A 19,136-nucleotide genomic window follows, 5' to 3' on the forward strand; every position below is an offset into this window, starting at 1 on the left:
TGGATGGACAGATGGATGGATGGATGGATTTGTGGTTGTGCAGATTGAATGAGAAAGGGTGAAAGCCCAGGAAGAGTGAGACTTCATCAGGGGAGGGAAGTGGACATGCTGCCAGCCGCTCAGGCTGGGGCAGGCCCGAGGTTGAGTGGGAGGTGTAGGACAGGGTGTGGGGGCACCCTAGCTGGGAGATCTCAGGTGCTCCTGAAGGGAAGGCCCCCCCTCTGATCCCTGCGTGCACTTCCTGCCCTCACCTGGTGGGGGCGCTTCCCAGACCTGGGCACTCCCATCTTCCGGCCCCTCGGCCCCTCTGAGTGCAGCTGTCCTGATGGGTCTGAGCCGCAGGGGAACGGCCAGGGCCGGTGCACAAAGCACCATCTATCTCCCATCTGTGTGAACTCGCACATTTACACTTTCGCCAAGTTGGAAATCACAACATACACACGCTTCAGTCGTCTCGTCTTTTCCATGAACGGAGTGCAGGAAAAAGCGCAGCCCGGCCTGGGAAACAAAGTCCCCCTCTGTTAGCAGACGAGGGCTCCTGCTTAAGTCTCCCGGGCCCCCACGGCCGCCATGCAATGGGCCGGGCCGGGCCCAGCCAGCTGGGCACACTGGCCTTGTTCCTCACCGTGGGAGAGGGCCAGCTCCCGCCTGCCCTGTGGGAACCCAGGGCTCTCGATGCCTCCCCGTGCAAAAGGTCAGTGCTTTCCAACCCCTGCCCTTTGCACCCAGGTCAAGGGCACGTGGTGTCCCCAGAGCACAGAGTGCGTCCCAGGGCCCCCAACCCTCACAACAGCCTCCTTTCTCACTGCCCTGCCCAGGAAGCAGAAAAGGTTAAAATTTCCATCTTCCCTCCCAGAGTCCTGCCGTGTTGAGTCTCTGACCTTCCCCTCGCTGGGCCGGCCAGGTTCCAGCTGAAGCCTCAATGCAGAGAGGCTGACGATTCCAGGGGGGGTGTCATTCTTGCCACTCCCCACCCCCACGTCAATGTGGCCGAGGGGCAGGCAGCCCTGGGCCCAAGGACTGAGAGACGAGAGACGGGAGAGGCCGGATTCTGGGCACAATCTTGGGAGGCACCCCAGTCTCTCTGTGCCTCTGCTGCTCCCCAGGGGCCATAGACGCCCACCCACCCCTGGCTCTACATCCTTGCCAGGCCTGCCCGTTCTCACGTCGTGAGCTCAGGGCTCTGCCGTCCACTCTCTAAAATGACAATTTGTTTACTAAGAAGCCCTTGAACCGAAGCCAGGGCTCAGTGGGGCCTACCCTGAGCAGCAGGCTGTGTGGCCTCCACGACAGGGTCGAGGCCGCCCCCGGAAGCCTCGGGGCCTGAGGGACACTGTGGTTGGCTTTTCTACAGTAACACAGCGCAGCCGGCCTTCCCCAGAGATCTTCAGCCTGGGGGCCTTCTCTGGGCACCAGAGCTGGGGGTTCAAGGCAGACATTTTCACTTCCTGATTATACAGGGCATTTTCGATGACAGGCAGTTTCAACTCTTCTAGGAATGCAACATGATAAAAGGAAAATGGAATAAAAGGACTGGACTCTCCCATTAGGGACCATAAAACCAACACCTGAGCTCTTGAGAACCCACGATGAAAATGTCAGGATGAGTAGCCTGTCCCTGTGTCCAACCTCAGGGACCATCTCTGATTTGTCTTACTGTGAAAACAAAGGAAAAGCAGAAAAAGAGTTCCCAGAGTCCTGTCGTGGAGGATGCCACTGTGTTTGCTTTGATGGCTTCGTGTTTGTTACGGCGCTGCCCATGGGTTAAGAATAACACACACGTGTGCAGTCTTAGCAACAACTGTGATGGCACAGCAGCTGGCAGGTTTATCCAATCCCCAGGCCAGACAAGCTTGAGTGCCCTCCTTTCTATTTTATCTAACACAGGAAATGCTCGTTGATTTCAAGAAGGGAGTCAAGCAAATTGGAGGAAAAAGCACACAAATAGGTCAGGGGCTCCCAGCCCAGGCAGTTCTGCCTCCCAGGGCTCCTGGGGTGAGGCCTGCAGGCACCTGTGGTTGTCACAACTTGGAGAGAAAGGCCGCTGCTAGCACCTGGGTGGAGGATCAGCCCCCCCCCCCCCCCCCCCCCCCCCCCCCCGCCCAGCAAGGAACTATTTGGTTCCAGAGTCAACAGAGCTCAGGTGGAGAAGCCCTGGGGTGGAAAGTGGGAGACGCACAACACAACGAGGCCTAAGAGGTGGTCACCATTTCTCTGGACTACACAACAAGCTAAATCCTTTTCAAAATGCTACCTAATGGAAATAGCCTTTCACTTTCCACATGTCTGTCTGTGGTCCCGGCCCATGTTTCAGATTTATGAGAAACCTGGGAGTCCTGCCCTGCCTCTGAGCGAGGCATTCTGGGTGTGGTCAGGGAGGGCCCAATGTGAGCCTGGAACATAGGCCATGATGCTGTTGGGAGCCTGCACTGCTCTGAGTGTGACAGCAAATGCATGAGCCAATGATTTTTGCTTTCCCACGTCTGTAGGTCTGAGGCCACCCAAGGACACCAGGGCCAGGAGCTGTGTCTTTGATGAAGGAGGGTGACAGGACAAGAGTGGCAGCTCGGGTGCCTCCATTCCATTCGGTTTGGGACCCTCCCTCCCGTGTGTCTGCCCGTGGTTCTCTCACTCCCCTGGCTTCCTGCCCTACCACGTTCTGCCAAGTGCCCCAACCTGGGAAAGGAACACGTAGGGCCAGCCTGGCGTGCTGTCATCTCTGCCACATCCCGCAGGTAGGCCAGACCTGAGAGGCGTTCCTGGGCAGGGCACAGCCCAGACTGGATTTCTTGGAGTCTGTGAACTACGGCGTTGTTGTTGCCAAGGGCAGCCCTTGCTGCTAGAGCTGTATGCTGAACTATTTCCAGAATAATGTGGGGTGGGTGTGTGGGGAGTGGGATGGGGGAGAGGGGACGAGACTTGCCATGAGCCCTGTCTGATGGCCTGTGTTTCTTCCACTGATCTGATTTTGAGCACAGTTGACATTTTCTATAAAAATATCAGTAACCCAGTGCCAATGCTATGGCGCAGTGGGTTAAGTCACTCCCTGTAGCGCCAGCATCCCATATGGGCACCGGTTTGAGTCCCGGCTGCTCCACTTCCAATCCAGCTCCCTATTATGGCCTGGGAAAGCAGTAGAGGATGACCCAAAGTGTTTGGGCCCCTGCAGCAACATGGGAGATCCAGAAGAAGCTCCTGGCTCTGGTTTGGCCAAGCTCCGGCCATTGCTGCCATTTGGGGAGTGAACCAGCAGATAGAAAAAGGGAGAGACACAGAAAGAGGTCTTCTAACTATGCCTTTTAAATAAAAATAGTTTAAAAAATATCCGTAATCCATGCTTGACCCTCAAAGACCAAGTCATGGAGCGGCTGTCTCGTTGAGTGAAGGGAACTTCCGGTCCCTTTTGGGACCTTTTGATTTCCTTTGTGCACCCAGGCCTGGGTTTGGCAGGGGGGCTGTAATTATCTTTCTGTTTGGCAGCTGGGGGAGGATAGTGAGGGTGAGGCTCGGGCCAACCTGAGAGCCACCAGAGCAGGAGGCTGGGGGGTGGGGGGTGCATGAGGGGGGCCGAGGCCCTGGGCGGACGGCTGTTAAGGACCACGCTGGCTGGAGGCTGCAGAGCAGAGGTGGTCCCGGTGCGGGAGGTGGATGGAAGAGGATGAGGAAGCTCCCGAGGCCTCCGGGGTTGACTTCCGACCCCTCCCCCAGGGCCTCCACACTCACACGTGGTGTGACACACGCACATCTGGGGTGCACTGACAACACCTGTTCACCGTGAGGGGCTCTGTGGAGGGGCCCTGCAGGGGCGAGAGAAGCGGGCCTCTCCATTGCGCATGCCTCGCTCTTATATGGGCAGCGGCGGGGACTTCCACGGTGACCTGCTGTGGCCTAGCCAGACTCGGTTCTGGGGGCTGCCGGGGCTCAGTGGCGCAGGACCTGGCTGGGGTCCCTCAGGGGGCACAGGCAGCAGGCGGCCCCTGGAGGCTCTCCCGGGCCTCTTGGCGTCATCTCAGGGCCTTGGCTTCCCACGAGGGCTCTCTGGCAGGGGAACTATGCTTCCTGCTGGGCGGCTGAGGGCTCCCCGAAAGTGCAACGCAGAACCCTCCTCAGCACTTAGCTGGGAACTGGGCCAGCTGAGGCTTGAGGAGGCGAGGGGGGCAGGGGAGAAGTTCGGCCTCCTCCTGAGAACTGTGGCCATGCTCACCCCACTGCAGAGCTGTGGTCCAGTCTTGTAGTCATAGCAGGTCCCAGCCCGCCCCCCACCTTGCCCGGGGAAGGGGGTAACTGTACCTCCTGAGAGGCCTCCGAGACCTCATCAGCTAAGAAGCGACATCACAGGGATCTCTCTCTGGCCAGTCCCGGGCCCACCTGCCAGGCACTTTGCTGCTGAAGCCAGACCCATCCCTATGTACTGGAGACCACGTCCATGATGTCAGGGTTCAGCCCCAGGCTGGTCCCTTTGCTCTCCTCCTTCTGGACTCAGAGAAGGGGGTCTTCTCAGAGTGGGCAGGCAAGCTGACTCAGTCTCCCAAATGACGGGTTCCAGGTGGAGGTGAGGGGAGCCTGGGGGGTGCACTGTCCACCTGCCTGCACCTGCTCACGTCCTCCACTTGGACCTCTTGACAAACTCAGACAGAAGCTCGGGAAGATTGGACAAGTGTCTCAAAGGTGTGCGGGTCCTCACGGCGAGTCAGGCTTTACATCCGGGTCAGCCTGACGGCAACACCCTGCCTGCCCCACAGTCCCCCCGCCTCCCCAGGGGCAGGTGGGCATACAAGAGCGGCCACCACTCTGCACCCACACTCTTCAGGGAGTCCGGTTCCTCATGACAAACAGCCCAGGCTATGGTTGGCCAGACAGCACAGATGTGGGCGATTACCAAGCAGCAAATGTTTTCTCATCTCACCTGACCTCAATCAAGTAGCATGGGTTCTAGCCACAATTTGTCTGGGGAGTGGGCTACGGAGGAGGGGTCACAGCCGCTGCAGGCCCAGAGGAGGCTTCTGTGCAATGACTGGGGACATAGAAGGGCTGGCCAAGCATTAATGAGAGAAAGCCCTGCCTCTCGGGCTCCTCCGGAGTTGAATTTGGAGCCATGTCCAAGTCACTGAGCCTTGGAGAAGCCTCCAGTCTCTCACCCTCCTCTAGGTCCTGGCTACCGCTCTGGTCTATTCCAGTACCCAGGGCTGGGAGAGGAATACCCAAACACCCCAGGCTCACCCCCAGCTCTCTCTTACCTGTTGCTCACATTCCGCACACCGCTGGGCCTGCTGGGAGACCTTCCAGGGCAGGGTGTGGGCAGACTGCAAATTTTCGAAATATATTTCATCTGTGAAAGAGGTGGAGCTGCATAAGGTGCAGCCGAGGGCCTGGCCATGTTTTCACGGGGATGCTGACTTGCTGTCTGTAGGGTGGGGAGTTTCTGTCCCCGCTCAGTGCCCAGGCCCTTACAAAGCACAGGTAGAGACAGCCAAGAAGCACTTGCTCTCCATCTTCGTCAAATATGGGGAAACTAAAACCCTGGAGACCTGGCCCCTGCCCCACACAGTCTGGCTAATTGGCTCAGAGTCGGACCCGGCCAAAGCCTCCCCAAGGTGACCTGAATGTGCCATCAAGGTCGAGGCCTCCTGTTCGGAAGCCTTTTCCTCCTCCCTCGCCAGCCCTGCCTGATTGAGCCTCGGCTCAGGGTCTGTGCCTGGGTGTGGCCAGCATTGCCTCTTGTCACCACTGGGACCTGGACGGGCACTGCAAGGTCCCCCAGCCCATTCAGAAACGCGGCCAGAGGAGAGAGGATCTTGGTGGCTTCCCTGTGCATCTTATTTCAGAAAGTGCGCCCAGCCCTATCCTAACTCTATTTATTTGCAGAGCTCGCCGCCACCTACACATTATATAAGTACATTTCCCTGTTTAGTTGCTGGCTCTTGCTGAATGCTTCCATGAAAGCAAGTCCACCGTTGAATCTCCAGTGCCCAGAACGGTGCCTGAAATACTAGCAGGCTTCCAAGACTTCATGGAGAACGTGCGTTATCTCTTAGTTGCCATTTTCCACGAACTTTTTGAAGTCCCCTTTCATAGCAGGTGCTGAGCAAATATTTGTTAAATATAGGAGGCAAAGAAAGTTCACAGGAAGTCTTCCTCAGAAGCTCAGGTGAGCTTGGCCTTGAAGGACAGACGGACAGATGGTGAGCACACAGGGAGTAGCATTTCCAACGCAGTGGACAGCAGCTGCGAAGCTGGTCGGGCGCTGTGGCTGACTCCAGGGTGGGCCACGGGTGGGGCATTGGGAAGGGGCGGCCTTGGGTCCCCTGTGAGTGACCGCCCTCAGGGCTGTGCTTCGAGGCTGAGGTGTACTGGGATGCTCTGTGCTGCAGGGACGTCAGGGTTCATTGTTGACGGCTCAGTTGCTCTCTCTGTGTTCTGAAAGCACAGGGCATGGAGCCTGCAGGTTTAGTCTTCCTGATACTATTATTCATGAGCCACAAATTACTCCTGGCCCGGGCTGCCCGGAGGCGGGCTGGAGATGGTGTGATTGGAGAGGAACAGGTGCTTCCGCCTCCAAGTCAGCTGGGGCCCACGACGTCTCCAGCTGCCTTCCAGCTGTGTTGAACCTCCCCTTGACTCAGGAGCGCAACTGCGTTCAGACCCCCAATTAGCTGGAGAGCTCCCAGATTGGTACCTAATGCATGGAGAAAGAACATTGAGTGAGTTCAGCCTGGGAACAGAGTTCTCACAGGGAGACAGGGATGAGAGGGGAGGGCTTGATGTGTGAGGCCCTGAGTGACAGCCAGGCTGGGGCCGGCCATAAAGTTGCGTGGTGGGTGGAAGGCAAATCTTCTGGGAATTCCTGGCTCTTGGCTGTGGCCCTCCAGGCCACTGCAGACGTTTGGGGAGTGAACCAGTGAATAAGACCTCACACTATCTCTCTCCCTTTCTGCTTCTCAAATTACAGATATATGTAAACAAACAAACAAACAAAAACTTCCCTAGGAAGAGAGCTTGTTAATGAGTCATGACTTGAATCCAATACCCATGCATTGAAGGACATCAATTGCCAAGGTTTTTGTTCCTTGCTGGGCAGGATTTGAGAACATGACCTACACGGTTTTTTTCTGAGTCTTACAGGGATTTCTCAAGCTGGGGTCGCACTGGGTTGTGTGCAGTGTGGAAACGTTGGCAGCCATGATGATCGCCACGGGCTGTAGGCAGCATCACAAAGGCGGAGCTGATCCTGAGCCCTCCCTGCTAATTTCCTCTATTTTATTTTTCCCCCAAAGAACAAGTCATTTTCAACAAAAGGACTTGCAAATGTGCAAGTTCCCTCCTAAGGGCTCCTTCTACACTGCGCAGACCTTTTTCATCACTAAGCTAACTGGTAATCTTGGGTAACGAAAGATCTCGGCTCATCTTCAGAGGGAAGAGGACCTAACAGCTACATCATGAAGCCTTCCACGTAGGGGCTCGCTCTGGTGAGCTATTGAGACTCTGGGTTTCAGGAGGGCCTCGGTTGCTTGGCTGGCCTCCCACCCCACCTCCGGCCAGACGGGGCAAGGATCAGCAGCTGAGCTACCTAGGAGACCACCCTACAGACTCGGGAGAAAGCTGCTTTCCAGAGCTGACCCTTGCTTAGCCATCCTTGGCTTCACACGGGTGCCTGTAGAGCAGGGAGGACAATGTGTCACCCCTGCCTGCTCGGCGCCCCCTCTGCATGTTCCAAATTCAGGCTTCTGCCTGGACGACTCTTACCCCCATCTTCCTCTGGGACTCCTAGGCTCCCTCGAATCTCGCCTGTCTTTCGGAGTCAGCACAGGTTCTGATTCCCAGGACCCCGGTGCCTTCCCATCCCACAGCTGTTCATGCAACAACAATTTATTGGCAGGGTCGCAGAGTCAGGACAAAGATGAAGAAGATTTGATCCCTGCCCTTGTTCCCCTGCAATAGGGATGGCAGATGTGGAGACAGTGATGGGATAGGGCGCCGAGCACCCCCGACTCTTCTCACTGCCCCACAGCCATGGAGGCTGGTGAGTTACTTCTTGGTAGGTCCTATCTTCCCAGCAGACTGTTAGCACCTGGAGGGAAGGGTCTTCAGTCTCTCATGTTCTGAGCACCTTGCGCAGTGGTCACCCAGTATGTCCTTGGATTCAATGGCTATCTGGTGGCTGGTGCTAAGGGACTCTTTGCTAACTTGCGCTTCAAGTCCTGGGTCTTTATTTATCTGGTAGCACCGCCACGAGAAACAGAACAAAGAGAACCTCCTGTATTAGTGATGGTGTTTGTGATTTCATACCAAAGTGAGCTGAAGTTCTAATGCTTTAGCACCTCAAAGGCTGATCTCTCACGCTATAGCGCCAGAGCAAACTGGCGGAGTCGCCCCCCCACACCACCACCTGAGGCTGGCTGATGGTCAGCGCAGGCTGCCTTAGGTTGGGTGGCTCAGACAACAAACATTTATTTTTTTCCACTGCTGTGGCTGAGAAGTCCCTGGTGGATCCCGCCTGTGGGGAAGGCCTACTTTGTGGTGCACAGCTGTTTCCTCATTGTATCTTCCAGGGTGCAGAATAGAGTGTGGGCGAGCAGGCTCTTGGGTCTCTTCTTACGCAGGCACTAATCCCACGCACAGGAGCCATCTCCAGAGGGGTGAGGATCTCAACATAGGAGTTCAGGGTGGCCCAAATGTGCAGTTCACAACATCCAGGAACGCAGGCTCACGGAGGCCTCGCCGCCGTCTGAAACACGTGCTTGGACCAGCCACCCTGGTTCCGAGGAAGGGAGGTGGGGGCTTGCACCCTGACTCTTCTGTGTTTCACCTCATTATTGCCGCTTCACTTCTCACGACCCATTGGTTGGGACTAGTCGCTCGGCCCAGCCTAATTGCAAGGGGACAGGGAAGTGTGGGGGATATTCGGGGAGCAGTAGGTAGCTCTGCCACACTTCTTGAACTTGAACTTGCTGGAGTGGAAAGGAAGGCACTGGGAGGATGCCAGTGCATTGGGTAGGTGTGCAGAAGGAGGCACAACTGAACTCCAAAAAGGAGCTGTAGCCAGGCCCTGGGAAGTCAGGAGCTAGGATCTCGTACTAGAGAGTTAGCTGTTATTCTCATTACTTTGGGTAAGAATAATACTTTTGATGATATTCTCTGCATTTGCCAGAACACGGCAGTCCAGGCTTAGCTCCCTGAGACTCCCCAGTCACGCCCCGGAAGTGACTTTAAGGGGCCAATGCTTCAGGGGCCGTCTGAATTCTGAGCTGGGTCAGGGGCTCTCCCTGGCATGGGGCAGGACAACATCCCAAATGGACTCTATCGTGGTCTGAAGTTTTAAGGTGGTTCCAACGTTGACAGCTTCCGGAAGGCCGTAGCTTGCAAACCACTTGGAGTCGCTCCTAAGAAATGCCATTTCACCCCGCCCAGGGCAGGCCAGGAGAGCCTGGAGGAGCGAGCTCTGAGCAGGCAGCAAATTCGTGAGCCCAACACATCAGCAAAGAGGGCAGAGGACACGGATCCCGCGTTTCTGGGGGCCATTTAACTTTCGTTTCCCTTGGTCAGCGAGGGGTATCCAAAGAGCAGGGGTGGGGAGCCTTTTTCCTGCCACGGGCCGTGTGGATATTGGTAACACCATCCGCAGGCCCAACAAAAATGATCAGCTTCAAGATGAGCCTGCTATCGAAGTATTGTGTTTTTGCATTCCAGCCTGCAGTTGGCTCAGCAGGGTTGCCGGGCTTCTGGGGCCTGAAAGCCATGGCTCCCCCACCCCTACGAGGGAGAGGCACCCTCTGGGTTCTGAGGTGTCTGTCCACAATGTCTTGGTTCCCAAACAAAAGTGCCCAGAGACCCTCACCTCCGAGGAGGCCACTTCCCTCTGTGAGCGTGTTGCCTTTGGGGCTGGTAATGACCTCCCCATGAGAACACGGCCTCACATTGTCCCCAGCAGAGGAGAAGCGGAAGTCCAGGTAGTGCCTGGTGCACAGCCCCAGTCTGTACTCCATGCATGTGAGGGTACTGTGGTTTAGTCACACACACACACACACACACACACACACACACATTGTTGGCTGCTCTGCCACCCTTTGCCAGTCCACGGGAGGAAATGCAGGCTTCCAGTACGAGGCTCCTTCATACCGAGGCAGCACTAAAAGCATCCTGCATCAGAAAGAATGGGAAACCATGCCAAAAACACATTTGGGACAAAACAGAACAAAACCAAAACCATCCAAACCCCTCCACCCACCAAAAAATGGAAAAAAAAAATCCAAACCCCAAAATCCAAATGTATCATGAGCTGGACAGTTCTCTCCTCACTTGAACCCCAGGATAGCATCGAGGAACCTGCTTCTCCGAGAGGCCAGGAGGGCAGGTGCAGGACTCTGCCCGATCCTGCCGACTGTAAAGCCTGAGTCTGGGCTTTCTCAGGTGCCTGTGGCCTGGCAGGGACAGAACCGACTGTTCTGGAAGCCAGGGTGATTCTCCGCACCACTACTTCTCTCTTCCTTCCAGACTCATCCCTTGGCCCCTCTGACTTTGGGGATGCTTTCAGGGTGCCAGTCACACAGCCTCTCTCTGCAGACCTGGGTGGGACGGTCGGATGTAATGATTACGGATGACAAGTGGTAGTGTCATGGGGAGGAGCTGAAGTGGTTTAGGAGTGAAACTGATGTAATGGGTGTTTATTTATAAGCATGAAGGGGAGGGAGGGATCTGGCTAAGCAAGGGCCAGAAAATGCAACACTGGTTTTTCTTGGGAAAGGGAATAGGAGAACCACCTTAAAGAAAAAAGGAACTTTTTTTTTTTAAAGGAGCCACATTTGTTTCTCAGAGACATTTGATCATCTTAGCACTAAGGAAATAATGAAAGGGTACTTTAAAAGTGTCATGGAAAAACTGAATACAGAACTTTGCTTTGCTGCAAAAGATTCTAAATCCAGGGGCTGGGGCTGTGGCTCACTTGGTTAATCCTCCGCCTGCGGCGCCGACATCCCATATGGGCGCCGGTTCTAGCCCCGGTTCTCCTCTTCCAGTCCAGCTCTCTGCTGTGGCCCGGGAGGGCAGTGGAGGATGGCCCGAGTGCTTGGGTCCCTGCACCCGCATGGGAGACCAGGAGGAAGCACCTGGCTCCTGCCTTTGGATCAGCGCAGGTGCCTGCCGTGGCGGCCATTTGGGGAGTGAACCAACAGAAGGAAGACCTTTCTGTCTTTCTCTCTCACTAATTCTATCTGTCAAATAAATAAAAAAATAATAATAGGCAGCGTAAAAAAGGATTCTAAATCCATGAAATTACTTCATAATACAATATTTTTCAAGAACTTTTGGAAGATGCCTCAGATACATCCATTAAAAAAATTGCACCAAAATTGATTTATCTTTTCTAAGATTTATTTATCTATTTGAAAGAGGAGAGAGGGAGAGGGAGAGGGAGAGGGAGAGGGAGAGGGAGAGGGAGAGAGAGAGAGAGAGAGAGAGAGAGATGGATCTTCCATCTGCCGATTCACTCTGCAGATGGCCGCAATGGGCAGGCCTGGGCCAGGTTGAAGCCAGGAGCCAGGAGCTTCATCTGGACCTCCCATGTGGCTGGCAGGGGCCCAGATACTTGCACCATCTTCTGCTGCCTTTCCCGGGCCATTAGCAGGGAGCTGGATCAGAAGCAGAGCAGCTGGGACATGAACTGCCACCACCACAGGCAGCAGTTGTACCTGCTACGCCACAATGCTGGCCCCTTAATTTATCTTCCAATTTCATTTTTTTCATGAACTTTTTTCATGCCCCTTGTACTTTGGGATTTTTAAAAACTATTACACAACCTGTTCTTCCTAGAGGCACAATTCCAGACATTTCACAAAACTTTCTAGCACACAAAGCTCCAAAAGCATGTGAGGGTACCTCAACAGGTTGGTGGAGAAATGGAAATAAAAGATGACTTGACTTTGATCAAAAAATTTTTGAAACCCATCCATGCCTTTTTCATAGTATGTATTTTTCATGAATACCCTTGGATTTTTTAAGTATCCTTGGATATCCAATACTCTCACTGGAGAGGAGGAATGTATGTTGACTTTAACAGGCTCACAATCAACTCTTTCAGTCCTTATCAGAACTTGGGAATTCCAAAGCTCTTCCCACAACCACCTCTCCATGGCATGTGCTGTGCAGTGGGGCGTGGGCCACGTCCCCCCTCTGCAAGAAAGGGAAGATGCTTCCAATAAGGGTTGTGGCCACTCAGGGGTATCAGCTGTCTTTTCAAAAACACACAGCACAGAGCAAGGGCTCCTCACTTGGCAAACTAAATTAAGAAAAAAAAAAAGCTGATTTGTTCATGTCCTCAAAGACCTGGCCCAGAGGTCTGTGTCCAATGTTGAAGACCATGCCCTTCCTCTGGGCAGAAGGCCTTTCACTGCAGCAGTCAGGAAGTTGCCTCCCCAACACACACACACACACACACATACACAGTGCTGTAACCCAGCCCGGAAGGCAGCGCTTCTGTCAGATGCAAGACCAAATGCCAGCAGTCTCTGAAAAAGCAAGACTTAAGAGGACCAAGTTAGCATCCATCTAAATCTGGGAGGCGCGAGAGGTGAACGAGGCAGCCCAAGGCATGACCGTCCGCCCGTGTTTCATGCCCTGGTGCTGTGTCTCAGGCCCAGGCCTCTACTTGGGGGAGGCTCCAAGCAGGAAACGCGCCCCCCCCCCCCCCACTTCCACCTCCTCCCTGAAGTCACAGGCCCTCTGTGTGAGGACCTCCACCTCAGCTGGGGTTAGAAGGAAAGTATGTGAATGAGAGAATTCAAATCGCGATGAGCATGATGGATGGCCGTTTGCATCCGAAAAGAGAAGGCCTTCTTGAAGAGGAACACAGCTCTGCAGATAGACTTCAGATGCGAGGGGCAAGGAGCCAGGCCAGCTGTGCGGAGCTGTGTTCCAGCCAAACGGCCAGGCAGTTCTGCGGAGCGCTGCAGTCTTCCACTTGTGCGGAGAGGATGCTTGTTTTTCCAGTCTCCAAGAAAGGTCATGGAGAGAAAGAGAGATTCTTTCGTTCTGGCGCTACATATTTAATATAAAACCTTTGTGCTCCAGCCCGCAATAAAGGGACATGCATATCCCATCAGCCTTGAAAGGAGCCGTTCAAAAGCATCTGGGCTCCAAAGGCGACTTTTCAGATATAGGCTCCTTCTTTGTCAACTGCAAAATATGCAGCGTTATTACCCAACCACGTGTCCATTAGCTGCGCCCTGACCTTCGCCAGTCCTCCTGTGATCTGCCCTTCAAACTGCTGTGTGGAACTCGCTGGAATCTGAGCATCCTTGCTGAGAGGCCCTGGGATTCCTCATCAGCCCCGGTCTCTATGGGAAACACCCCCGGGAGGCAAGGCCCACGCAAGCTGCCTCTCCAGCTTTGCCATTGGATCTCCACTGGCCTGCAAGTGCTCCCTTCTGGGCCAGTTTCAGGGCTGAATTTTGAATTGGCCATAAAATCTTTTATAAGAGGAAGCGGACCAACTTCTTTTGTTGCAACTCACTCTATTTCTGGAGACCTGATGATGGAGGATTTTTATCAGTTCAAGAATGAGGAAGTGGTCAGCCTCATTACATTTGAATCACTAATATAAACATATTTACTTGAAATTCCAATTTAACGTCCTGAGTAAATATATTTAAAGTTTCAATCAATAGGTCTGACCACGATGATGTCGTGAGAGCAATTACATCGAGTACTTGACTCGGTCATGACTGTCTCACAGATTCTGGTCTAACCTGATTCGGGATGTTCGGAGAGACACTGTTCACTTCTGTTTCCAGGTTGCACTACAGCGATTACTTTCTTAATGCTTCATTGTGGCATTTCATTTGTATCAGTCTTTACATTCTGAAACTTCTCTGTGGCCACGCCCACTGTGTTCGGACTCTGAGTTTATCGATTCATTCTGATTGTCTCTTCAGGGCAAGAGCTGGCACCTCCAAAGTCCTTTAAGTGCAGCCTGTAGGAAGATGTGAAGTATCTTTAGCACCTGCCAGGGGTCAGGGGTCAGGGGTCAGGGGTCAGGGCTGGGGGACCAAGCAAGGTGGCGGATGTTCCTTAGCAGCTACCATCCCCATGAGGAAATTTCCCCTAGCAGACTGTGCCATTTTTGTCACCCTCAGCGTCCAAACCATTTGATGGGAGTGTTGTACTTTGCTCTGAATGGTCAAATACCACAGCAGTCCTCGACTTCAACCTTACGTGACTGCGGCATTCCACAGGCCGCGTGCCTGGCTGTGCAGGGACAGGCGCGGCTCTGAAGGTGGAAACCCCACTCAGTGCTCACTCTCAGACGGAGCCTCAGGTCATTCGCGACTTGAGATGTTTGCTTGGCGAGCATTTTTTTTTTCTCCTCTGGAGGAGATTTTTGTTCAAAGCATTGAACAATTACACGCACACGCACATGCACACGCGCGGGCACACACAATTGGGCATTGTTCAGCCACAGCACAAAGGTCAGCTCTGCGGACACAGTAGTTTTCCAACTCCTGAGTCGTCTTGATTCCCACTGTGTAGAGGGGCAGATATGTAATTTTTTAACAGTGAAGTGTGAAGCGACAGGCTGAATCCTGTTCATCACTATCAGCTAAGTGTCCGCTCAGCTGTTGAGGGAAAGTCCCTTTTGCCCAGTTCTAACGACATTCTTCCTAACTTTTAGTCTACATGTTCAGTCTGTAAAATGCTACTTTGTTAGGGCAGTTCCGAGAGATGCCAGCATTCTCTGCACAATGGGATATAAGGTGGGTTACCTATGAGATATAAGAGGGACCAAGTCAATTTCCTGCATGCTGGGGAACTTGGTATTTTAGTGCTAGAGATGATTTTGTCCAACTGCTTTAATTCATCCATTTCATTCAGCAGAGATCCAAGAGCGATTAGCTCACGTTTACATGTGAATGGCTAAGCAGGGGTAGACCTTCCTGGCTACAAACTAATTTTATGCCGTGTTTGTAAATTCTCCCCACTACCAAGCAGAGAAATAGAGCTTCATTCCATTACCTGGAGTACTTTTCCCACAGGAAACCTTAGCGAAAAGGTAAAGAAAGAGCAACAAGAACCTCATGATAAAACCTGACCAGAAACCCCACGTATTTTTAAAAATCACAAATGTTATCAGTCGGAAAAAATGTAGAGCTTAACGAAATGAAAATGCTATGAACTAGTTGAATACAAGTAGATACGTGTCTGTTTCTGATGTAATTCCAGAAAGAAGCTGTCCAGGCTGGAGACACTGGCTGAGAATTTCCAGAATTCTCTCATAATTGCCATAGTCGGCAACAAATAGAAATGCAGCAAATACGGGACCGGTCCTGTTGTTTTGCTTCATTCACTGCCCTACTCGCTGAGGAATTTAATTCTGGCTGGTCCGACAGGCACAGGAAGGAGCCACGTGGGGCTGTCGACGGAAAACCACGGCTAAATGGCTTTCAAAGCCCTAGAGCTTGTTTTGAGAAACCTTTGCTGGCATTGATGGATTTCTCCCCGTCTGACAGTTCACAGGAAAGGGTGCAGTGGGAAGAAGTAAATGATTCATTCCAAACATCTGATGGGTTCCCTCGGAGGACTCCCGCTCGGATCCACAGCTTGCGGCTGTCCTCGAGCCGCCCCGGCGTGATGAGGTCATTTTGCTGGGGCCCACAAAGGCGTCCAGGGGGAACCCCACAGCACATAGGGCGGCTATTCACAGCATTCATTCCTCCTGGCTGCTCATGGATAACAATGAACCCTTCTCAGTGTTACATGCGCTCTCTACCGACACAGAGGGTCAGATGCCTTTCAGCGGAGCCCCCTGGGGCACACAATGCATTTATTATAACGTCCTGGCCCCAAGAAGGTCCTGGGAACAGTCTGGAGTGGCCCGTAATGAAGCACATTTAATAATAAATGCACACACTTCTTAGGTATTGCAATAAGTGAAAACAAACCCATCATCTCACGCCCCGCTCCCCTCCCCCACGATCCTTTCCTTTTACAAATAAGGGAAGCCCAGGAGTTCTATTTCTTTCTTCTTCTTCTTCTTCTTTTTTTTTTAAATAACAATTGCAAAGGATGTCTGGCTAGTCTGGAAAGGGAAATTAAATTACTTGAGAACATTCTTTCCATGTCAAAAGGAAATAAAAAAAGAGGGGCTTCTGCTTACTCAGGTAGTTACTTTGCATGGGGAGGATTTGTTAAAAGGCTGTTCCTTTCATCACCCTGGGGTCTTGAGTCACTTCGGAAGTCTCTCTGGGGCTAGCAAAGGGGCCCCACTGCGGGGGAAGCGGCCACTTCCTCAGCTCTCGGCTGGACCCAGGAAGGAAGGGGCAGTTGGAAGTGGTCCCCCAGCCTCCAGGCTTCTGGTAGACAGGAGAGGAGAAGGCTCTCTGCACCTGGGACAGGGGACAGGAAGAGAAACTGCTGGAAGGGGAAAGGCAGTGGGAGTAGCACACGTAGTGTGAAGTGTGTCCACCGGTACTGAAGGGATGGGGTCACAAGCTCAGCTTTGCCCCTGCCTGGCTGTGAGTGCGGCCCACTTTCTTGAGTTACCAGTAAAAGGAAGAGTGGAAAGTAGTTCAGGGGTTCTTTCTGAAGATTGGTTCCAGGACCCTCCTTGCAGACAAAAATTTACAGATGTCCAGACCCCTTCTATGAGTATAAAATGGTGTGGGCTTTGCACACAACTCCCACACATCCTCCTGCATACTACAAATCGTCTCCAGATTACCTTCATTATTTACTGCAATGTAAATGCTACATAAACAGTTGTTTTACTATAATCTTCAGGGAACAATAAGAAGAAAAAAGCCTACATGTGTTCAGCGTAGATGTAATTTTTCCTCCCCAAATACTTCTGATCCTAGCTTGGTTGAATCCATAGATGCAGAATCCAGGAATATGAAGAGTTGGTTGTGTTAGGAATCTTAAAAAATACCCATCTTGCATTGGTGTTGTGAGGACTGAATGAACTAATGTATGGAATCACTTGGAATACACCTACAGTACAGCAATAGGCAATAAACACTAGCTGTGGTTGTTATTAATGCAATAACGTGTTAGAGGTACTTATTAGATTGAAACTGCTTGCATCATTGGTGGATCCAATACACGAAGCAAGCATTTGGCCAGATAACAAGACAAGCCATACAAACACGCTGGGTAATAAAACTGCACTGGAAATCTGATTGCTTCTATTTCTCTGACACTTAATGAGAGGGAGAAGCGGTGGTAGAATAAATGGTGTTATCTTTTCTTCTGTTCTCCATTACAATGAAATTATGGGCCCGTACAATTTCATTATATAAGGGTGAATCAGACAAAATTATTAACAGGACTCATTTTTCCAACTCACAAGAAAGCACACATCCCCTGCGGTCTCCAGTGTCTCTGACTCTGCCGTCCCTGTGAAGATGAGCTTTTTATTGGAGGAGTCTAGCTGCAGAGACACTGGCTTTGGCTGAGGCATTTGACATTAAACAAATTGACATCGCGCCTACAGAAGAAGGTCAGGCCAAGAATGCGTAGGAATAAGGTACGCTTTGAAAGAAAAAAGAATGAGGCTTGAAAAAAAATTTTTTTTACAGCTACAGAAATCCACAATCAGTTTATTGCAATTCTACCGCCTTTTACTTTGCTTTCAGTAATTTTTATATGAATGTTCTCAATAAATACTTTTCCTCCTGAGCATCTGTTGGATTGAACCTTCCACCAAATGAAACTTTGGGGAGGCGCTAGGAGAACAAGAAAAACAGGAGCCTGGGGCCAGACGTCTTTATCCGTCCACTCTGGCAGCAGAACAAGCCGTTCGCTCTTTCTTATGTAAAGAGCCTTTGAAAAGTCACGTGGGAGAACAGGCACTCGCAGGCTCTTTTGACTCCTTTTGGCCTTGGCCAAGAAGATGGAATTATTGAGAAAATGCAACCTTTTATGAAATACTGCTGTTGGGAAGATTTTCAGTGGGTTCCATGCTATACAGTCTTTGTTTTGCTGGGCAGTGCAGAGTGGGGAGAAAGCAGAACCAATCACTGGACGGCAGCATGTGGGCCCCTTTGGTGGGGTGGCCCCTTATCTCAGGTGACAGATGATGTATGATGGCAAAGGCACAGGATTCCTCATCCCGCTGGGTTTAGGAAACAGAGACCAAGCACCTTCCTTTGCCCTGACCTTTCGTAAAATGCAGGTCAACTTGCTTCCTTGAATGAGTTCTAAACTCATCAGCGGTTGTAGATTTCCTCCCATCTGTTTGTCTCAGTCTCGACTCCTGAGCAAGTGTGGGGAGACCCAGGAATCCCAGAATGATCCAGTCTGCTTTTCTTCAGAATGCTCTTTATTCCTGCCTTATTTCCAGTCCTGGGGTCATCGGGGTGCCCAAGGATGTCCCTTAAACACCCGACAGCATAGTGGAGGTGAAGATCTGTTGTAGAATCTGAGGGATGTCCTTGGTATCCATGGCAATAAAAGACCGGCCAGCTGGCAAAGTCCTCTGAAGCCTGCCAAGACGGAGAGGGAAGGAATTACCATGCAGCTCGGGGCTCCCCTCCGCCTCCTGCCCTGGCAAACCCTGCATCCAAATGGGTTCTTAGGGAAGGAAGCCTTCCATTCTGCTACCTTGCCTGCTGCCTGCAGTTGGATTGGCTGTCACTAGGCAACGAAAGTCTTGGAAGAGCAAGAGCGAGAGAGAGTGAGAGAGAGAGAGAGAGAGAGACACAGTGACAGCAGAGAACCAAAAGTGAGAGAATCAGCAAATTTAAAAAGAAGAAAATGTCTTCCTTTTGTTTCCGTCATTTCCTGGCATTTTCTGTGTAGTCCCTTGGCAGACTCTCTCCTGTGAATCTTGGTAGAATCTCGTCTGGGATGAGCTCACCTGGTCCTTCCAGGCACTTTTCCTGCCTTAGAAGAAGGCCTCCGGAAATGCTGCCTCGCCAAACCCCGAGTGGCTCTCTCTTTCTCCCTCTCCCCCTCTCTCCGTCCTTTTTCCTTCACAGAACACAGTGTGAAATGGGACCTGGATGATGCAGTTGCTGCTTCGATGACACAGAGCTCACATAGGCTTATGAAAACTTTTAAAAACTATCAACTTATCATTTGGAACAAAAGGCCATTTTTTGAAGGCAATAGAACGGCAAGACAGTTCTATTCCAACGAATGGCTCCTTT

General features: G+C 52.1%; 1 protein-coding gene across 2 annotated transcripts in view; it reads right to left on the minus strand.

The window, feature by feature from the left end:
* Nucleotides 1–15,778: 15,778 nt before the first annotated feature.
* VWA8 (von Willebrand factor A domain containing 8) overlaps nucleotides 15,779–19,136 on the minus strand; it is a 407,530-nt gene continuing 404,172 nt past the window's right edge. For both annotated transcript variants that reach the window (XM_008260014.4, XM_051850641.2), the window contains one exon: nucleotides 15,779–18,470. In XM_008260014.4, coding sequence (XP_008258236.2) covers nucleotides 18,362–18,470 — 109 coding nt within the window. In that variant the 3' untranslated portion in view covers nucleotides 15,779–18,361. The remainder of the gene's footprint in view (nucleotides 18,471–19,136) is intronic.

The sequence above is a fragment of the Oryctolagus cuniculus genome, chromosome 9 (genome assembly GCF_964237555.1).
Source record: "Oryctolagus cuniculus chromosome 9, mOryCun1.1, whole genome shotgun sequence".
Classification (NCBI taxonomy): domain Eukaryota; kingdom Metazoa; phylum Chordata; class Mammalia; order Lagomorpha; family Leporidae; genus Oryctolagus; species Oryctolagus cuniculus.